Source organism: Ostrea edulis, chromosome 7 (genome assembly GCF_947568905.1).
Source record: "Ostrea edulis chromosome 7, xbOstEdul1.1, whole genome shotgun sequence".
Lineage (NCBI taxonomy): Eukaryota > Metazoa > Mollusca > Bivalvia > Ostreida > Ostreidae > Ostrea > Ostrea edulis.
The window spans coordinates 65,905,792-65,929,266 of NC_079170.1; the positions used below are offsets into that span (position 1 = coordinate 65,905,792).

Sequence of the window (23,475 nt, forward strand, 5' to 3'; positions counted from 1 at the left end):
TATATATATATATATATATATACATGTATACTGTATATGAATTCCTGAAATATATACATGTATACTGTATATGAATTCCTGAAATTAAATGAAACTGATCTCATAGAGAGAAATGTATGATTACTCATTATGTAAAGATCAACCCTGTGGCTTGCTTGGCTTTATCTCATCTACAATATATGTTGATAATTCATCTAGATTTGTGTGAAGTACATATATTGCAAATGTGTTATCATATATTTTAAAAATCGCTATGTATGCAACATTAGAATGTATGTGATTTGATATTTAAAATAAAAATATTTTGATAATGGCTTTTCTTATAGTCATGAATGTACATGTGAAAGGTGAAGATAACGAACAGTGATCAATCTCATAAGTCCTATAGGCAATACAAAATAAAGAGTTGGGCAAACACATAACCCTGGATATACCAGGGATGGGAACACGTGCCTAGGAGGAGTAAGCATCCCCAGTCGACCGGTCACACCCACCCTGAGCCCTATATCCTGTTCAGATAAATGGAGTTAACCGTAGTCAAAGTCAGTGTGCCAAGAATGGCCTTACAATCGGTATGAAACACGTCAGACAGCATTTGATCCAATGATAGGTTGTAATGGCAAACATGTCACATGAAAGGTAAAGATAACGAACAGCAATCAATCTCATGACTCCTATAAGCAATACAAAATAGAGAGTTGGGCAAACACGGACCTCTTGACACACCAGAGGTGGGATCAGGTGCCCAAGAGGAGTAAGCATGACCTGTCGACCGGTCACACCCGCCGTGAGCCCTATATCTTGACCAAGGACATGGAGTTATCCGTAGTGTGCTAAGAACGGCCTAACAATCAGTATGAAACACGTCAGACAGCATTTGACCCAATGAAAGGTTGCATTGGCAAACTAAATCGTTATAACGACCATAGAATTTGCGAAATGCTTTCCTTAAACGAGAATGTTGAAAAGCCTGCACCATCAATTTGTCAGAAGTCTGCCTCGATTTTAAAAATTGACCATACGCATAACAAGCTCTTGAGTATTGAATCAATTGAGAAATATAAATACAATATGCAGGTGGTAATGGAATATTGCTACATAAATATGGGGAAGTTGGAATCATCCCGTTTGTCATAAAGATGAGTCGTTAGTTTCCCGTTAACATCAGAGTCTAGAACGAACCTTATTTTAACAGAGCTATACATAACCCCCAACGTAGTAAGCTTATTTTCCATTTTATTTTCCAAAATCTATTTGACACAGAACAGGTTTATTTGACAACTTTTGACACAAATTTCATCACATGAACTATGTATCATACACTACTTTAGCGAGCTATGCTTAAACAAATGCGGCTCAATACTTCGACTGAGGGACGAGTGTCTAGAATCCGCAGGAGAAAAAAGCGAATGTGCATAGGGAGAAAATCTTTCTGGGAACATACACAATCTTGGGATGACGTAAGGAGTTATGTCATGACCACGTGACGATGTGCTGTATCTCGCGTATGGATGGTAAAGTGTACCGCTCGGTGATGGTTCCCTCACAGCTTTAGAGCTCATGGATGTTAAACATTTTGAGAAGTAAGTATCTTGGAGAGTTTTGTTTTTGAGAATATCCATATCAACTCTTGGACTGTCCTCAAACTTTTCCTTGGATCTTTCCTTCACAACCGACTGATCTCTTTTACATGGCGTATCTTCATCGGAGATGTTATCCAGAAAATCCCTCGCATTGCTGCCTCTGCCTGATTTATTCAGAGCATGCGCAGTCTTCACTTTCCCCAGAAGGCTGGGGAATCTCTCCTCGATCTTAAATTCGTCTTCACCTTTGTTGTCCTTTGATTCCTTCTCTTTTGATGTTGCTGTAAAATAGAAGAAAAACAGGTGTTAAGCTGACAGAGGACTAAATACCTATGCAGTTATGAAGGTTGTATACAAGAAGAAATGGTCAATCAGAGAAATCAGAGAGCATTCCCCTCACAACCTGCCGTCATCTCTATTAGGATAATTCACTCTAACCACTGTGTTTATAACACAACTGTTTTTCGCCAGGTGAAAACTGAACCTGCATTAAAAGTAATACTTCTGTGAAAGGTGAAGATAATAAACAGTTATCAATCTCATAACTTCTATAAGAAATACAGAATCAAGAGTTGGACAAACACAGACCCCTGGACACACCAGAGGTGGGATCAGACAAACACGGACCCCAGGACACACCAGAGGTAGGATCTGACAAACAAAGACACCTTGACATACCAGAGGTGGGATCAGACAAACACAGACCCCTGGACATACCAGAGGTGGGATCAGACAAACACAGACCCCTGGACATACCAGAGGTGGGATATGACAAACACGGACACCTGGACATACCAGAGGTGGAATCAGACAAATACGGACACCTGGACATACCAGAGGTGGAATCAGGAGTCTAGAAGGAATAAGCATCCCCTATTGACCGGTCAAACCCGCCGTGAGTCCTATATCTTAATCAGGTAAATGAAGTAGTCGAAATCTATCTATAAATAACGGCCTAACAATCGGTATGAAACGCGTCGGACAGCATTCGACCTAACGACAGGTTGTACTTGCAAATAAGATCACCATAACGACCACAGAATTTGCGAACTTCAAACGAGAACGAGACTGTTGAAGCCCTGTAACATCCTGATCATCTGTATCTTCTATTAGCCACGTTCATGAGATTTCTATCAGATTGTCATATATTAACTTTTGACGGTACAAACGTTCTTATCCGATCTTTGCTTCGTTAGACGCCCCACGCCCCCCCCCCCCCCCCCCTGACCTAACACCAACAATCTTATAAATACTCTCCCTAGGCACCTGATCCCATATATACGTTTATCTGATCGAGATAGAAGTCTCATGGTGGGTGTTACCTGTCAACAGGGATACTTACTCCTCCTAGGTACCTGATCCTACCTCTGATATGTTTAGGGGTCTGTGTTTGCTCTAATCTGAATTTTGTATTATTTATAGGAGTTATGAGATTGATCACTGTTCATTATCTTCACCCTTTCTTTTATTCCGTATTGTTGGTTGTATATAAACGAGACTCCCCCCTCATACAGAGACAACACCATTGCCAGTGAAGATCTGCAAAATTAAGCACATGCTCGACGGTTACGGGCTTTGACCAGAGAGGGATCTTCATCGTACAACACCTGCTGTGACACTGTTCCAAGGTTTTTGCGGTTTCATCCGAAGGACTGTCTCATTTAGTAGCCTCTTAGTTCAAACAAGGGTACTGAGCACCTATTTAAACCCGAGTACCTATTATAACCCGAATCCCCAGGGGATTATAGCGTATTTTTGTTGATGATGTTGCTGTATGTTGGTTGTATATTGTTTAACGTTTCGCTCGAAAAAATTTTATCTGGAGACTTTACTGCCGGGGAAGGGCTGCAAAATTTAGGCCTATCCTCGCTGCTTACGACCTATGAGCAGGGAGGGCTCGTTATCGTGTCACATGTGAAGCGACATGGGGCTTCGGATTTGCAGTCTCATACGAAGGATCGATGTTGCTGTTGCGTTGTTGCTATGATTTTATTGCTAGTGTTGCTGTTAGATATCGCTGTTGTCTGTTTTGTTTGTTGTATGTCACTGTTGACTGTGTTGTTGTTATGTGTCGCTGTTGTCTATTTTGTTGTTGTGAAGTTTCGTTGTTGCTATGATTTTGTTGCTGGTGTTGTTGTTATGTGTCGCTGTTGTCTGTGTTGTTGTGTGGATTCGTTGTTGCTATGATTTTGTTGGTGGTGTTGCTGTTATATGTCACTGTTGTCTGTTTTGCTGTTATGAGGTTTCGTTGTTGCTATGATTTTGTTGTAGATGTTGCTTTTACTTTCATTGCTTCGTATTGTTGTTAATTTCATTGTTTTGTTTTATTGTGCTGTTGCTTTCTGTTTTGGTTTGTTATTGTTTTGTGTGTTGTGGTGTTGTTGCTTTCGCGTTGATTGTTGTTGTTTTGTGTGTTGTGGTTGTTTTCGCGTTGATTGTTGTTGTGTTGTATGGTGTGGTGGTGTGGTAGCTTTCGCGTTGTTTGCTGTTGTGTTGTGTGTTGTGGTGGTGTTGTAGCTTTCGCGTTGTTTGTTGTTTTGTGTGTTGTGGTAGTGTTGTACCTTTCGTGTTGATTGTTGTTATTTTGTGTTGTATGGTGTGGCGGTGTTGTAGCTTTCGCGTTGATTGTTGTTGTATTGTTTGTTGTGGTGGTGGTGTTGCTTTCGCGTTGTTTGCTGTTGTTTTGTGTGTTGTGGTGGTGTTGTACCTTTCGCGTTGATTGTTGTTGTTTTGTGTGTTGTGGTGGTGTTGTAGCTTTCGTGTTGATTGTTGTTGTTTTGTGTGTTGTGGTGGTGTTGTAGCTTTCGCGTTGATTGTTGTTGTTTTGTGTGTTGTGGTGGTGTTGTAGCTTTCGTGTTGTTTTCTGTTGTTTTGTGTGTTGTGGTGGTGTTGTAGCTTTCGTGTTGATTGTTGTTATGTTGTGTGTTGTGGTGGTGTTGTAGCTATCGCGTTGATTGTTGTTGTTTTGTGTGTTGTGGTGGTGTGATTGTTTTCGCGTTGATTGTTGTTGTTTTGTGTGTTGTGGTGGTGTTGTAGTTTTCGCGTTGTTTGCTGTTGTTTTGTGTTTTATTGTTGTTATTTTGTGTGTTGTGGTGGTGTTGTAGCTTTCGCGTTGATTGTTGTTGTTTTGTGTCTTGTGGTAGTGTGGTTGTTTTTGCGTTGATTGTTGTTGTGTTGTATGGTGTGGTGGTGTTGTAGCTTTGGCGTTGATTGTTGTTATTTTGTGTGTTGTGGTGGTGTGGTTGTTTTTGCGTTTATTGTTGTTATTTTGTGTGTTGTGGTGGTGTTGTAGCTTTTGCGTTGAGTGTTGTTATTTTGTGTGTTGTGGTGGTGTTGTAGCTATCGCGTTGAGTGTTGTTATTTTGTGTGTTGTGGTGGTGTGGTTGTTTTTGCGTTGATTGTTGTTATTTTGTGTGTTGTGGTGGTGTGGTTGTTTTTGCGTTGATTGTTGTTATTTTGTGTGTTGTGGTGGTGTGGTTGTTTTTGCGTTGATTGTTGTTATTTTGTGTGTTGTGGTGGTGTGGTTGTTTTTGCGTTGATTGTTGTTATTTTGTGTGTTGTGGTGGTGTGGTTGTTTTTGCGTTGATTGTTGTTATTTTGTGTGTTGTGGTGGTGTGGTTGTTTTTGCGTTGATTGTTGTTATTTTGTGTGTTGTGGTGGTGTGGTTGTTTTTGCGTTGATTGTTGTTATTTTGTGTGTTGTGGTGGTGTTGTAGCTTTTGCGTTGATTGTTGTTATTTTGTGTGTTGTGGTGGTGTGGTTGCTTTCTTGTTATGTATTTCTGTGTTGTTGTTTCGTGTTGTTGTTGTTTCATGTTGTTGTTGTTTCGTGTTGTTGTTGTTTTGTGTTGTTGTTGTTTTGTTTTGTGTTGTTGTTGTTTCGTGTTGTTGTTGTTGGTGTTGTTGGTTTGTGCTGTTGTTGGTGGTGTTGGATTTTTATATGTCATCTTGTTATTCCTTTTGTCAGATTGTTATAGCAAGACACACTGAATCGATTTAACTATCAAAATATCTGATTAAGTGGAACGCGATTTATATATATATATATTGCGTTTCATTTGATGTCAATTCAATTTAAACTGATTGTTACCGAGAGCACGATATGGGAATTACATACGAACATGAGAGGTCTGCGTGTAATTTCACGGTGTAGGTAGGAAAATTGCACTAACTTATTCATAAACTATCTGAAAAAATATAATTACACAACTATTTTCCGGTGAATAAAAGAAAATGACTGGCAAACCACAGCTCCCCTTTCTTGGGTAAAAAACAAAAATAAAGATTTTTTTTTTTAAAAAAAGTGAATTTCATAATTACACAAAACATCAAAACTCATAAACTCAATCCTCTTTTGATGTAATAATTCCACAAAGCGCTGTGGGTAATTGCTTATCCCCTCTTCACTATGTGATAAACATTTAATCACCGTAACTAGGGGGGTTTAATGGGGCGAGACACCGAATTGCCCATCCGATTTCTTTGATTTGACTCCCAAACCACAGTCTTATTTGATATGATGTAAGGGGCCCTGTTTAATGACGATGCAGTGTAAACTGTGTGATGTGAATACATCAAAGGTGCATCTGATAGATTTTGGCAGGAGTTAAGCGGCCTCGTGCCTCTCCGATATGCTTAATAATCGTAGCGTAACGAATTTCTAACGATCTGAAGAAAAATTGTCTTTCTTGATGTTTCTTTATATAACTTAAAAAGGAGCAGTTATGATAATTTTTTTTACTATAATTGATCGTTTTTCGCGAGATCAACTTGGCCAACCAGATATCCGAGTTAATGGACTCAAATCCATTATCCGGATTAGACTGAAATCATTTGTGGATTTCTACCAACATTTGCCATATTGTTGCTTTTTCTTTGTCGAAAGTTGATATGCTCCATTTTAAAAAAGATGCGATCTATAACAAAGTAATTTTTCTGAAATCACAGAACATTACATTCAAAATTACTAACATTAATAAAGTAAATGCGAAATCTTGTAACGAGATTGTAATCCCCTAATTGTTATCCTGAAGGTCAAAACAACCTACGATCACCGAACGTCGCCCACTCGCCTGCTTCTCTATAAAAGTTTATAGACTCAAGTAGAATAGATTTTAACACCTGTTTGAATTATTAAATTGTTGAGGAATTTTGAGAGAAGTAAGATGGGTGGAATTAGCAACTGTTATCCAATTGCAAATTTTGAATTTGTTGTGTGGGTGATAACAGTATTGGTGTAATATAATATTTACTGGATGGGTGTAATACAAACTTTACTAGAGGTGTGTAATATGAAATTTATTAGATGGGTGCAACATAGAATTTATTAGATAGGTGTAATATAAAATTTAATAGATGGATGTAATATAAGATTCACTGGGTAGTGTATTCATTGAGTGGTTTGGCATAAAAAATTACTGAGTGGATGTAATATAGAATGCACTGGGTGAATGAAATATAAAATTTATTGGTTGAATGTAATATAAAATATACTGGATGTAATATCAAATATACTGGATGGGTGTAATATAAATTTTACTGGATGTAATACAAAATTTACTGGATGGGTGCAATATAAAATTTACTGGATGAAATATAAAATTTAATGGGTGGGTGTAATATAAAATTTACTTGATGTAATATAAATTCTACTGGGTGGATGAAATATAAAATTTACTGGGTGGGTGTACTATAAACTTTACTGGATGTAATACAAAATTTACTGGATGGGTGCAATATAAAATTTACTCGATGACATATAAAATTTACTGGGTGGGTGTAATATAAAATTTACTTGATGTAATATAAAATTTACTGAGTGGATGCAATATAAAATTTACTGGGTGGGTGTACTATAAACTTTACTGGATGTAATATAAAATTTACTGGATGTAATATAAAATTTACAGGATGAAATATAAAATTCACTGGGTGGATGTAATATAAAATTTACTGGGTGGGTGTAATATAAAATTTAATGGAGGTAATATGAAATTTACTGGGTGGGTGTAATATAAAATTTACTGTATGAAATATGAAATTTATTCGGTGGGTGTAATGAAAAAAATTACAGGGTTGGTGTACAATGTAATATGAAATTTACTGGATGTAATATAAAATTCGTTAAATGGGTGAAATATAAAATTTACTGGGTGTATGTAATTCAAAATTGAGTGGGTGCATGTAATATAAAATTCTCCAGCAGTGTGTAGGACGTTACCTGCTGTCACATTCTCGTCATCAGTTTCGGTTTCCTTGGATCCTTTGCCGTCATCATTGATTTGTTCCACCAGTCTGGGATATGATAGACCCGGAACAGCCAATGATAAGCTATTTGTCTCTGCACAAGATGTCGCCAACATACCCGGAACTCCTTGGTAGCGACCATAGATGGACTGGTATCCCAAGATGTCATCCGCATGATATCCAAGGGAGAAAGTTCCGGAATTTCTGAGGATTCTATTTATGGAACTAACGCTGGGAATGGTCTGCTCGTCACAGATTCCAAGCGTCAGGAGCTGATCACGGATTTCCCACGCAAAACTTCCCGGATGTTGACGTTTGATGTCCAATATACGCTTGATGATGTAGGGCGTGGCGACTTGCTGTAGATAAGAAATGCACAATATTCCAATATAAGTTTGCTATTTCTAAAGCGGATAATACTTATAGATTGGATAATCAAACACGACATTTTGTACTTTTTGATCATTAGAAAAATCCGACTACATCCATCAATCAAAACTCAACCCTTTTTCCTTTGCAATTGAATAGCATATTATCATATTTTCTTTGGATTCACTTCCTGTTTCTATTTACCTTTGGTTTACTTCCGCCTATCGACCCCGGTTTGATGGATCCAGTCTCGTAGTATCTCGTCAGAATTTTGCTGACACAGCCATGAGAAACCAAAAGTTGGCGGGAAATGTCACACGGCCTGACTCCCATGTGCGCAAGCTCGACGATTCGGCGCCTGACGTGTTCTGGAAGTGGTCTGCCATTGACAAATACACCCCCAAGTTGGTTGACCCCTGTCTGACCTTGAAAAGAAAACATGTTCAAGAACAGTCAGTTAAACTGTGTACACAACATGTTCGAGGATAAATCTGCCAAGACCCAACCGGCACCCATCATCTCTCTACTCATCAGGAAAATGAAAGGTGGTGTCTATTAGACCAGAATCTAAATAATTCAAAACCATTCTTAAAGCAGCCATTGTCACGGGTGACCTCCACCTGACGACTAAAAGCAAATTGACTGATAAAATTCAAGGTCATTTATCAAAATCAAGGTCGAATCTATTCTTAAATGTTTTTCGGAACAAGATTTCACAAACACATTCTCGTTTTACCCAGAAAGAGAAGATTTTCCTTGTTACCCCTGTTGTTGTTTTAAACATGAGATTGAGATATAGGTGAGGGGTTGTTAACTAGATGAACTGCATCCATAACATTACCCCGGGAGGGGGGGGGGGCATAGCCGCGCTCAAGGACGAGTTACTGGAATGATAACGAAAGTACTAACTTCCTTAAGAGAAAGTGAATTTGTGCTTTTAGAAATTCCTCGTCTTACTCGAGATACTTAGTTAAGTAGCATTTAATTATGGAACAAATTAAAACATAATAATTGTCTTTACTTTGTCAAGGTTTCGCCAAATAGATTTTTGATGGTTGATAATGAGTTTCTGTAATTAGCGGTTACGGTCCGTTACCGTTTTAATTGAATTAACGTAGCATGTGTTTGTACCATTATCGTTTGAATATATCAAACCATGGATTCATTTTGACACCCATTAACTAATAACAAAGAAAAATAAATACAATTTTTCGATCATTATTGTAATCGATGGATGCAAACGATTTCTATAAATTTACTGAGCACGTGTTTTTCCCCACTTTTATCAAGATGGTGACTTCATTGTGAATGTTAACTCTGCAATCTCATTGATCAATCGCCCTCTGCTTGGCGGCAAGCACACGAACGCACCTTTTCCTATACGTGGTGTTTTCTTTTGTGGTGTACTTGATTACTTTCCAGTTATTACATAGTCACAAATTTATTTTTATGCCTTTATTAAAGCATATTTTAAATAACTACATGTAATTGCCATATGATGTTTGAAAATTACAAGTCTCATAAAAGCGGACAATCGACTGGATCTCTTCACGCGTCATTGTATGCCGTGCCTTATCTCTTAAATTGAAAAATTAAAAAAATATATATATTATTGTCGACATTTCTATTTGAGAGGACTTGTATATGGTTCGTTTTCACTGGTACGTGATCACAGGCGACACGAGGCGGTATTTTCGACACTTTGTCGATAAGAAACTCTTTCAAGCTCGTATTTTTCTACATTCAAGTTGGACAATTACAAAATAACTAAATACAGAATTTCTTTTCTGAGTCATCTAATTTGTCAGCAGGTTTTCTTTTAAAGAAAGAACAGGCATTCTTACTTGAAGAAAAATGTTTAGATACGAAGACAGATCTTAGAACTTAGGATACCTAACGAGAAGTTTGCTGATGGACAGGATGCCCATTGTAAACTTAGAATCCATCACCACATAGGCAAACAGAACTTTATAATGTATTTACTGCTTTTATAAAAAAAAAATACTTCATAAAAGATTCGCTGATATCGGAAAAAAAAGGCTAATTTGAAGAATCTTCTCGTTAAGCCGACCAAAATAATACTAACGATTATAATGCTGATATTAACACTACAAGACGATATGAAAATAAATATTTAAGTCTTAGAAATCTTAATTGTATCTAAGAATAACACTTTGTTAAAACGTTAGTGTTTAATAATTCTGTAGGTTGTTTTGTTTTAAAAACTAATTGGGGAATCTTAAAATGGGATATGACGTACCAATAATAAATCACTGTATGCCACTAAAATTCGCACAGGAAAATAACATTTCTATATTTTAACAGATCGTGTAGTTATGAATAGATTAACGGAATGGTATCTTGCAGAATTATCGTTATATTAGACACATAAAACTGGTAATATTATTTTTTTCATTTTTTTTTTTTTTGGTGTTCACATCATTATAATTCTTGGTTTTTACCAACAAATGAGAAGAAAAGAAAAACAGTAAAAGAGAAGTTGGTAAAACGCTATTCTAAATGCAATTTGTAGCAGAGTAAAATCAAACACTTATAACTTTTACATTTCAGTCCGATTTCTGTAGAATAACTCTTAACATCTAAAGTTTTAAAATAAAGTGTTGCATCATAATACTACCTCGAGAACAATAGCTTTAACACATGGCTGTTACATGGATCATGCTTTTGAAATCTTTATCGATAATTTTATAATCTGTATTTTGATTGGCTGAGGCGCTGACGTCTGAGGTACTCGTTTACCAGATTCCTTGTTTCATAATTTAACTTCATAATAAAAACTGCGCCGTCAAAGGGTGCAGGGTAATAATGACGGTGCTGTTAATTGGGGAATCTTTATCTTCTGTCTTTAGAATCGTTGATGTCTGTTGAATGGTTGTGATTTAGGAATAACTATTTTCATCCTTTGTTACTTGTGATTGTTAATGCTGATTTAATGGCCGCTGAGTTTTACCGCCGACGCGTTACGTTACCCTTACCCCTTGCGTCGCCATATTGGAATACAAAAATAGCTTGCGACTGTTAATACTGATCTAATAGTCATACACGCCCAGGCATTAGACAATCAAAATACAGAATTCACACAAGTTGCATCTGAAATCAGTTTTATCGGTGACTTGTAGTTTTCCAGTTTAAGAATGATGTAAAGGCACGAATTTTAAATGTAAACATTTCGCTAATGTATCGCCGCTGAAACTGGATAAACCAAATCATATAAACCAAACTACATAAACTAGCATCAACGATAGCAAATCCAGATATTCCAAAGTTAAATCTTCGGAAAGTAACTTCATTTCAGGGCCGTAAATTAACCTTCAATTTGGAGGAGGCAGGAAATTAGGCGGGGGTCTGGGGGCCGCCCAGGCCCCCAGACGCTGAGCACATTTTGTGCACACTGAACACGTTTCGTGCAAAATCCTTGATTCTAGGGCCTTCTAAGATGTTACTTGACTAACTCATTCTAAAAGAAAGATTTGGAATGCTTTTTAAGGGAGGTATCATGTTCTTAGTTATTGGAAACAACATAAATTCTAATGAACTTTAAATTTTAATTTTTTTTGGCTCAAAAATTGGAGGAGGCAGCTGCCTCCTCCGCCTCCATGTAATTTACGGCCCTGCATTTCAAAGCAGTGAAAAATATACCATATAATTTTTTTCTCGCAGATCACAGCCGCAATGCAGTGGTATACTACGACTTACTGATACAACGATAATCATAGCCACGACTTACTGATACAACAATAATCATAGCCACGACTTACTGATACAACAATAATCATAGCCACGACTTACTGATACAACGATAATCATAGCCACGACTTACTGATACAACGATAATCATAGCCACGACTTACTGATACAACGATAATCATAGCCACGACTTACTGATACAACGATAGTCATAGCCACGACATACTGATACAACAATAATCATAGCCACGACTTACTGATACAACAATAATCATAGCCACGACTTACTGATACAACAATAATCATAGCAACGAGACACATGGCGCGCAGTTCATATGTGCTCCATCATTTCTATAGCAAACCTAGATTAAAAGTTGGAACGTTTCTCTATTTTTACAGAAGCTAATTGCGGACGGGCTAACTTGTGTAATACTAATCACAAATCTGACCCACCAATGCAACCAGTGTCAGATGTTCAAATCCTATCTTTAAAATCTCTTTCATTTTGGGAGATAATATTTGAAGAAATGTAAAGGACATAGGCTTTTGAGAGAGAGAAAAAAGAAGAGCTTGAAGAAGTGGACTTGTAACTGAGAAAAGAGAAAGGATTTCTATTTTCATTAAAACACGTTTCTAAATGTGAAAGGAAGGGGTTATGAATATAAACAATATTCGCCCCATTCACGGGTATTGTTTAAAATGTATTAAATTATGAAATAATATCCATATTCACCTAAAGTCTTCCAATTTCGGTTTTCATTTTACCCTAACCTTTCCCACACATTAGATCGAGTACAGAGACAATTTGTATATTTCCACTCAACCAAAACATATATAAAACCACAATGACATCTCTTTGAAATCTGAACCGTGAAATATCCCGTCAACAGCTACAACCCACAGCACGGGACGCCCCACATTAATTTTATCATCAACATATTTATTTATTTTCCACATTGCGCGGTTTACTTTCTGTAAAATTATTTCACCAAGTGATCAGCAACGGAGGTGAAAGTCGGTTACTGAATATAAAGACAACGTGTCGCTGGTCAAAATAAACACAAAATCTTACCGGACTACGCTTGATAATATCTGTGTTTGCTCCCAATTACAACATTTGAACTTAGTTCCAAGTCTCAACTACACTCTGTATCATAAATTATAAAATTGAAATACACGTATAGGAGTATAAAAATAGAAGATATATTGGATGAAACAGTCACTGAAAAATTATGCAGATTTAGAACTTTTTGATTTATCAATCCTTCCGCCACAAAATATAATCTCTGCCAAACCTTTTCAAAATTTGAATTGACACAAAAATTTTCAACTTGATAGGGTTCAGCGTTATTTATCATTTCTGTATCCAGTAGAGAAATAATTCAGCGTGATTTATTATTTCTGTATCCAGTAGAGAAATAATTCAGCGTTATTATTTCTGTATTCAGTAGAGAAATAATTCAGCGTTATTATTTCTGTATTCAGTAGAGAAATAATTCAGCGTTATTATTTCTGTATTCAGTAGAGAAATAATTCAGCGTGATTTATTATTTCTGTATCCAGTAGAGAAATAATTCAGCGTTATTATTTCTGTATTCAGTAGAGAAATAATTCAGTGTGATTTATTATTTCTGTATTCAGTAGAGAAATAATTCAGCGTTATTATTTCTGTATTCAGTAGAGAAATAATTCAGCGTTATTCAATGTTTCTGTATTCAGTGAAGAAATAATGCAGTGTTACGTATACAATTTAATTTAATGTTGCTTTTATAGATCAATGTAAGGGGGAAAAACAATTTTAAAGGAAATTTCCATAAAGGAAATAAAATAAAACGAGTAAATAAATAAATAATTAGACTGCTTCATCTCGTGCACATGGATTTAAAATTTGAAAGAGAAAAAGAAATAAAAGCAAAGAACACAGCAAACCTCCCAGCGTTGAATCTCAAAGGTGTATTCTATAATGTATGTTATATATATATCATGTCAGCTCATTTAGAAATACGTCAGGTGAAGAAAAGCTTATTTTTCTCATCATTTTATTAACAATTAGAACGAGTCCTGTAATGATCTACTAAGGAATATGTAGTCTTCATAAATTATGTTGATGGAGAGAGACAATTCAAGTCACGAAAACTTCTAAGTAAAGGAAATTTTCCTGCAAATTGTCATGACGAAAATTATGTTTTAATGAAATAAATATGATATCTTAACAGATATAATAGAAAAAATCCTTTGCTTTAATCAATATAAGATTTAAATTTCATATTAATTTACCGTCCTAAGATTCCCGCCTTTGGGTTAAATATATTGTAAAACATCAATCTTATAATATTCGTATCCAAAATTTATATTTCATTGTAATTATTTGTAAATCCTATTCGTAAATACGACAATAATCTTTTTAAATTTTTTACTGTAAAATATCAATCTTGTAATATTTGTATCCAATATCTATATTTCATTGTAATTATTTGTAAATCCTATTCGTAAATACGACAATAATCTTTTTAAAAATTTTATCAACCTACTTTGAATATGATATTTTTATCGTAATATATTTCTTACTTTTTAACAGTTTTAAGTATTTTGCAAAATTAGATGTATCACAATGTGTGGAATCTAGAGAGATATCAATACATTATCTCTAATTGATTAACCATTGTTAATCGACACTAAAGTGTCATTTATTGATTTTATTCAGCAGTGGATCATCGAACGTCGGAGGTAATTGTTAATGACTAAACGAGAGGGTTGTCTTGTTCCTTTACGTGGTAATAATTATCAGTAAAACTGTCTTTCACCTGTTTATCTGTACACTAGTCTGGGACCTCTCTCTCTCTCTCTCTCTCTCTCTCTCTCTCTCTCTCTCTCCATTAGATTAGAATAATATGTAATTAGGTCTGAAATAGAATAAGATTCAATATCGAGGTAGGTGATTGTTTTCACACTATCGACTATAGAATCCAGTGAGAATTGATTAGAACTTGGAGAGACTAGTCAGTTTTAATGTGATTTTCATCCCAGCATCATGAATTTATATGATGATAAGAAATAACAAATATCATTATTTCTTTTTCAGTCTTCGACTAAAGTTATAATAAAATATTTAGCTTTTTATCAGTGGTGAAAATCGTATATTTGAAATATTACTCTGCATATTTTGGTGGTGGTGTATGGATATTGCGGCGACATGCTGTGTATTTTGGCGGCGGTATATATATACTATAATTACTATATATATATATAGTGCGTGTTCGTGGTCACGGTGTATATATATTGCGGCGACATAGTGTTCGTGGTCACGGTGTAGCATTAGACTCGGGTCAGTAATTCCCATGTCTATCGTGACATAGGTCCTCGTTTCTTTTTATGCCTCGTCCATCATAAAAAATTCGGAAGAAAAAAACCTAAGTAAGAAAAGTGTTTGTATTAGAAGTCAACCGCCGGAACAACTGTAATGTTCCATCCAAGGTCAAGATATAGAACTGATACCCGTAAAAGGTTTCGCATTTAAACCTTATTTGTCGATACGATAATCTTATCATCTTTTGAGTCTACTAAGTACGCCTGCTGCAAACAAACATATTTTTCTCATGTATTTGATAATCTCCGATGTACCTAATAATTACTAAATTTCCGATGTACCTAATAATTACTAAATTCCCGATGTACCTAATAATTACTAAATTTCCGATGTACCTAATAATTACTAAATTTCCTATCAACCGATTAATCATTACCATGGAGATATCGAATTTATGTATACGACTGCAGAATCCATAACAAGATTTAATCATTTTAAAAGTATACATTTTCTGCGACAATTATTTGAACAAGATATTTGAAGTTGAACTTTGGATACAAACTAGACCACGACCTACAAATAGCCTTCTCCATTCATTCAAAGTTGTCTTTATTCTCAACCTCACTATTCATTCAAAGATTTCATTTTCAACCTTCACCATTCATCCAAAGTTTTTATATTCAGGATTATGTGTAAAACATATTCCCGCCCAAGCGTTACATTAATATCGAATGTCTTCTTATAAAAGAACAACACTGATTTTAGATATTACGAGGAAAGCGATCCGAGAAATGATATTCTACATATGTATAAATAATTGAATGCTCTAAAGTGCGCCGTGTCTTATCACGGAGTTGATTAATCTATTTAAGGGGAAACTGTAAAGGAAAATTGTAAATTTAAAAAAAAATTGTTTTCTATCTTTATAATGGTATTATATAATAATAATAATAATAATAAAGGGTAAAAGAATACCGCGTTCCTTCTCCTAAAAGTTAAAACCCTGCAAATGATAAACAGTGGTTTTCATAATGCGTTAGATACACCCTCTGAGCGCTATAATTATATTCATTAATGACAACATCAAACTTTGAAACATTAAAAAAAACTTTGTATATTCATTTCTAAAATCCAGGAGTTAGTCTACTTTCCCCCTTAACATGTATATTGAATTCCCGAATCTCTGTGTATGCATTTTGTCCCTACCTCTATTTTGTGTTAATATAATTATAGCCTTTTAAAAGATACACTTAGCTTAATATAGACAATATTTATAATTATAGCCCCTTAGATGTATACATAACGTATTATGAATAATATCTATAATTATAGCACTTTAGTTGGTACATATAGCTTATTATGGATAATATTTATAGCCCCTCAGAATGTATACAATGTATTATGGATAATATTCATAATTATAGCCCTAATATTTATAGCCCCTCAGAATGTATACACTGTATTATGGATAATATTCATAATTAGAGCCCTTTGGTAAGTATACATAACGTATTATGGATAATAATGATAGCCCTTTAGTATAGGTACAGACAGTGTACTATAGATAATAATGATAGCCCTTTAGTAGGTACGGACAGCGTATTATGGATAATAATGACAGCCCTTTAGTAGGTACAGACAGCGTATTATGGATAATAATGATAGCCCTGTAGTAGGTATGGACAGCGTATTATGGATAATAATGATAGCCCTTTAGTAGGTACAGACAGCGTATTAAGGATGATACTGACAGACACTCAAAATGACGTTTTCTGTGCTTCGTATACATACATGTATTTGATATCGTTATTCCAATAAACAAATGCAACACTGATGTTATTGGCCATCACATTACAATACTAATGTTATTGAATAGTACAGTTTGAGCTATTTATCGTTGACGTTAGTTACGCCAATAGCAGATCTAGACGTAGGCGCCGGTATTTTATGGAGAAGAATTGTGATAAGCACGACAGTTAGATTTCATAATGTTACATTCGTAAATCAGTAAAATGTATATACATGTAATAAGAGTTTTTATAACTTACAAATTCTATGATAAATAAGTTTTCTAACTCACAAATTCTTTAATGAATAAGTTTTGTAATTTATGAATTATGTAATGTAATAAGATTTGTAACTCACGCATTCGTTTTGTAATTTACATATTCTGTAATATAACAAGCTTTGTAACTCACGTATTCGTTTTGTAATTTACATATTCTGTAATTTAATAACAAATTTTGCGACTAACCTGTGTGTGGCATTGTCTCCACTAGCACATGTGAAATATCTGGAAATAGCAATGGAAAAAAAGTCAACACTTCAAAAGAAAAACAAAATTAATATATAAATCATTTGTACCCCTGTGAAGCGAGTTAAAAGTTTAAAAAGTTTATTGTGTTTTTTTTTTTTTTTTTTTTTTTTTTCATACATGTATTATTATATTTCAGTTACGTGTTTTCTGGAGTGAAATGGCTTAATGAATAGCGTATCACAATAACCAGTGAGAAGATTTCAAACCGAAATTCCATCATATTCTCAATACATTTAAAAACATTGAATTACCGTATAGAACTTTTTCTTCTCTCCTGCTCTCTCAGTCTGCGGTAATGTTGCCAGTTTGGTTTTTCTTTGGCCTGTCGCCTGCAATTGGTCACGGTATATCAGGCTTTAGCTTATCGTATGCCTCGGTCACGTGGTATATCGGACTCCAGGCTACCGTAACAACGCGCGTGCCGTCATGTTCACGTCACCTGCTTCACACGTCACAACCAATCAAAACGCCGCAATCATTTTAGCCATAATTGGTACATCCTAGTCTTAGATTAAACACTTATATCTCCAAACCGTTTTGTATGAATAATTAACGACGTCTTTTGCAGAAATTCGTCGGAAAATCGAATCAAGACAGTTAAATTAATGATTTATCATGAAGGGGCAGATGTTTTTCTCCAGTCCAGCTACACTCTACCACTATTATCGCGGAAGAAGCGAACTAACCGTCTACTGCGGCGAAATAAAGCCCATGAAGGAGACACGTAGCCTCGTTTTCTTCTAACTATTCGTTTCCTTTTCGGAAATAAGATGTAACTAGCGGTATTAATCAAAGGCGGACATGATATCTCAATTCAAACGGCCTCGCTGTTAAATTACCCGAATCTACTGATCGGCCATCAATACATATACCGAGCAGCCGTCACGCACACTGAACGCGCCCTGCAACTTTATAATTTATGTTCAAATCGCTTTAATAATAAAAATTCTTTTGATATTTCTTTTACTTCATTTTATGGGACATTTAAAATATCGTCCTTTTCTTCGCGTGTAAGCTTCGGTTTAGCAGTAATCGCGACCGGGTAATTCCGAGGGAGAAAGTGGTTTTGCGGAATAGAAAGGGGGTGTTTTCCATTACTAATCCCCGGATGCAGGGCTTGTCTCAGAAAAAAAGTTTTCTGTTTCAAAATATCGTTTCAAATGACAATTCCGGAAGTTGTGTTGGACAGAGTTTTCTCTGTTACATACGCGGTACCCCGGTAATGGTCAAATCAGGTAAACCTGCGGTAAATCGCAGTTAGTGTAAGGAGCTTTTTATGCTGAGGAGCTGTGAAGTTGTGATAATTATTGATAACACGAGAAATTCACATTATTAAACACCGCAGGGTCCCTGAACGGTCATAGAAATCTCAATACATGTCTTCAGTATTAGTCCCGATAGCGATCAAACATTTAAAAAAAAAAAAGTTTCATTTTTTTTTTTATCAGCTGCGGCAAAAATCGAACATTTGTTCATATCATGCAGTCTTTCCTGATTCTGATGTTTTGTTAAAAACTGCATAATACGTTACAATATGCGCAACATATACCGGTTTATTTCTTGAACTGCTTTTCGCAGACGCATGTTATCCAAAACAAATGTTCTTTGTCTCCAATGCAGAAGTTGCAGTGATTTCATGTTTTGAAAGATGTATCCAAACTCCCTCGCAATTACACATATCTATACTTTTGTGAAAAAAATAGGAGAAATGGACGCTGACTGTTACTTATTTTATGATATGAAGCATAATCAAAAACATGTTAAAATAATCTACATCATAGAGATTCTAATAGCCAATTCAAAGATAAATGTAACGAAATTTTCTTCATTGAAAAAGTAATTTCACTTGCTATCTAGCTACAGGTCAAGACAATCGCAAATAGGAAATACTTAACCCTTTAATCGAGGTCTTTACTATTAAGGAAGTGATGTTCATTAAGGGATGTGCTAATGATGTATATTCACACAACATGTACGTATTGATGGTGGTTTCCTTATAAGTACCGTGAAACTTTAAAGTTCTAAATACGTAGACCTAGGATATGGACTGAGATACCCCTAGCGCCGCGTCAATGTTGGTCATACTGTGTTTTACGACCTGATAATTTCCCCATATCGTGCGCTGAAGTTTGTATGGAGTGGTTTACAATTTGTGCAATTTTATACCTCTTGATAAAAGTACGTATTTGAAAATGAAGCACAATTACCGATTTTAACGTGCATTTAATAGCGTTCATACTTTAATGACCGCGAACGGACATCTTTTATAACGCCTCTCCGATTTTAACGGCTCCTCGCCGGTATTTTGGGGTCTGTGCGGGTGATCAGTATTACCCTTCTGTCATAGCCACATGGTGGTCCAGCATACAGCGACTAAGTGAAGCCTTGCAGAATTACAAAAAAGTGGAAATGCGGAGGGTTTTTATTTTGAGAACTTAATCCCTCTGTTGTGAGTTGGGGTTGTCCGGGGTTAATGTTTATATATGACTCACGAGGAAATGTTTGAAAAAAATCGAGGTCTACCAGTCTGAAATTCTTCTATGTACATTAGCGATCTAAATGTCATGTAAAAGTTCTCTCTCTCTCTCTCTCTCTCTCTCTCTCTCTCTCTCTCTCTCTCAGAAAAAATAATGAAAAATATATAAAGTACTAAAATGACCAACAACAAGAACAACACTTCATACACCAGCATCACTGATATTTACAGATCACCCAGCATCACTGATATTTACAGATCACCCAGCATCACTGAAATTTACAGATCACTCAGCATCACTGAAATTTACAGATCACTCAGCATCACTGAAATTTACAGATCACTCAGCATCACTGATATTTACAGATCACCCAGCATCACTGATATTTACAGATCACTCAGCATCACTGATATTTACAGATCACTCAGCATCACTGAAATTTACAGATCACTCAGCATCACTGAAATTTACAGATCATCCAATCGAATTAGTTTGTCAGAGAGATTATTTTGTGCATTCTAATAATTTTTTACATTAAAAGAAATGATTTGCCGCATTTGTCTCGTCTTACCTTCCACAGAAAAAGTACTAATTTAGTAGTGCCTTGTCTGTGCGGGGAATAATTTAAAAACCCGACATAGTGTAAAGTTTGATTTTACCGGGAAATAATTTAATAACCTGACATAGTGTAAGGTTTGATTTTACCGGGGAATAATTTAATAACCCGACATAGTGTAAGGTTTGATTTTACCGGGGAATAATTTAAAAACCCGACATAGTGTAAAGTTTGATTTTACCGGGGAATAATTTAATAACCTGACATAGTGTAAGGTTTGATTTTACCGGGGAATAATTTAATAACCTGACATAGTGTAAAGTTTGATTTTACCGGGGAATAATTTAATAACCTGACATAGTGTAAGGTTGGATTTTTCCGGTGAATAATTTAATAACCTGACATAGTGTAAGGATTGATTTTACCGGTGAATAATTTAATAACCTGACATAGTGTAAAGTTTGATTTTTCCGGTGAATAATTTCATAACCCGACATAGTGTAAGGTTTGCTTTTACCGGTGAATAATTTAATAACCTGACATAGTGTAAGGTTTGATTTTACCGGGCGACCAGGGAGGGGTACATAAATTGTGGTGGGGAGGGGGACAACTTTATGAGGCAGGGAGTTTGGGGGCCGCCTTGGGCCCCCAGTTGGTTCAGGGCCCCGGAAGCTCCTGGATTTTACAGATCTTATTGGGCTTGAAATATGTCTCCTGCTGTATATCTAGTCATTTTTACTATTCTTTGTTATTTTCAATAAGGTGAAATTAATGAAATGACGCAAATTTTTAGGGTTTGGGGGAAAAATGTACGTTCTCCCAATAAGAGAATTCAATAAATCAGACGATATTGTCATTTATTTCCCCGAGAGTGGAAGAAATTATTGCTTCTTTCATCGTTTACATTTTTCTAAACAAGAATTAAGAGACCACGATTTACCTTAAAACATTGCTATTACTGGTTCCGCATCTTAAAACGTTCTCGCTGAAATTCTTGAAAAAAAAAAAAAAAAAAACTTGGAAAACCTCAACTTTTGGTAAGATTATACATTGTACCCATGTAATTGTAGGTATATCAACATTTTAAATACATTGCTTATCATATGAAACACAAAAGCTGTATTTCCTATCCTACCAAATTAATTTGATAATTATCTAAGAAATGAAATTACGCGTTTTCCTGGACATTAGAGATTAAGAAATATTAAAACCGAAGTTTTTTTTTTTGTTGGTCTCAAACAACATTTCGAGACCGAGGAGGTTATCCTGCATCATCCATGAAATTCTATTTTACTATTCAGAAATACACACTTCATTGTACTTCTACAGCTACGGATTAAGCCATTTCATGACGTCATGGGTACTTCCGAAACGCAAAACATGTTTGTTACTGACGGAACACCTGAGAAGGTAGGGTTTACTCTTTGGAATAATATTCCCAGCATTTAGTTTGGTGTTAACGGGTTATATCAATGTGTTGTATCTATCGGTTCTTCATGCCGATTTCCCAAACATAGTCCAAAAAGTTACACACACGTGGAAGAGGGTCAACTTGTCTGTGCATCGCCATTTTTCTTTACATGTGTATTAATTTGTTTACATGTTTATTAATGTCGGAACACTGACGATTCATTTCTTGTTGGATATTTACATGTTTATTAATTAATTAATCATATCTTTCAGTCATTTATAATTTGTTTGTAGCATGCATTGATTGAGTTTTATGAACGTGAAATAAAATGATCAGGACTTTATCGATTTTATTAACAAAACACGAGGTAAAAAAAAAAAAAAAACAAAAAACCAACACCCCCCCCCCCAAAAAAAAACAACCAACCCAGCTATTAGGTATACTCGATATATAGCAATATTAGCTGACAATTAGCTGTCAATATTAGCTGACAATTAGCTGACAATATTAGCTGACAATTAACTGACAATATTAGCTGATAATTTGCTGACAATATTAGCTGACAATTTGGTGTCAGAAATGTTTGTTGTAAATTTGTGATTTACTATTTCAATGATAAAAATAAAATAAAATAAAGTTTATAATTTTTTTTTTATCAATATTTGTGTTAGAAAACCTATCCAGAGGCTCTGAATGGAGCAAAAATGAATAAATAGATTTTTAAAAAACAGAAGATATTGTCTTCCCGTAAAAGAATTAATTTCTATATAATGCTACACATTCAATAGTACTGAAACCTTTATTTTAGATAAAATCTTTAAATTAATTTGATTTTATCAAAGACTCTGGTTAATAAAGTGACCTACAAACCTATCACTAGAGATCATCTTACAACAAAATAAAGTTCTCACATATAGAGCTAGTGTTGCTTAAAATACCCCCCCCCCCCCCCCCCCAAAAAAAATAAAACACTGATCAGGTAAAACACATGGAGCTGATACGTTCTCAATAAGTAGTATATTTTAAACCCACACAATTATTTTTATTGTGAAAGTTTGATATGAATTCTGATAATTTTCATGACGTATCGGTGCATTGCAGAATAATGGACGCGGCATTTCTTTGACCCCTGCAATAGTCATGGTAGATATGTAATATAGATTTATACTGAATTTAGGTATCAAATTATTAACTTTGTTAATGATTTCTTTTCTATTTTCTGTCAGGTGTATAAAGCAGCGATGCATTCTGATACTCTTTTGTAGGTCGTCAGTTGGAATTTTATTTTTAAATTATCAAACGCATTGAAGAACAGGATTATTTTCCATTGAGAGAGACATGTAGTAACTATTAAATCATGTTCTACAAGGCGCTCTACACTAGCGGAAATGAAAATGGTATAAACTATACACATTTAGAAAATTACCACGCATCAATTCAAGAGCTAAACTACATCATAGTCCTTACTTCTTTGGTGATGACATCATCGCTTGATTATTTATT

The 23,475-nt window shown here is 35.2% G+C and overlaps 1 protein-coding gene across 1 annotated transcript; it reads right to left on the reverse strand.

Annotated features, from left to right (window-relative positions):
* Positions 1-1,223: 1,223 nt before the first annotated feature.
* On the reverse strand, positions 1,224-18,550 carry LOC125656975 (paired box protein Pax-8-like). Its single transcript, XM_048887602.2, has 5 exons — positions 17,780-18,550; positions 17,466-17,504; positions 8,401-8,621; positions 7,802-8,186; positions 1,224-1,864 (listed from the first exon to the last, which is right to left on the reverse strand). The coding sequence occupies exons 2-5, from the start codon at positions 17,476-17,478 to the stop codon at positions 1,323-1,325; spliced, it is 1,161 nt and encodes a 386-aa protein (XP_048743559.2). The 5' UTR covers positions 17,479-17,504; positions 17,780-18,550; the 3' UTR covers positions 1,224-1,322.
* Positions 18,551-23,475: the final 4,925 nt, after the last annotated feature.

What these genes read in the sequence shown, in the direction of transcription:
- LOC125656975 (XM_048887602.2), bottom strand. An exon ending in TAGGCGGAAGTAAACCAAAG is followed by an intron (nt 8,187 to 8,400) that starts GTAAATAGAAAC and finishes TCTTATCTACAG; the next exon opens with CAAGTCGCCACGCCCTACAT. An exon ending in TGACGAGAATGTGACAGCAG is followed by an intron (nt 1,865 to 7,801) that starts GTAACGTCCTAC and finishes TCTATTTTACAG; the next exon opens with CAACATCAAAAGAGAAGGAA.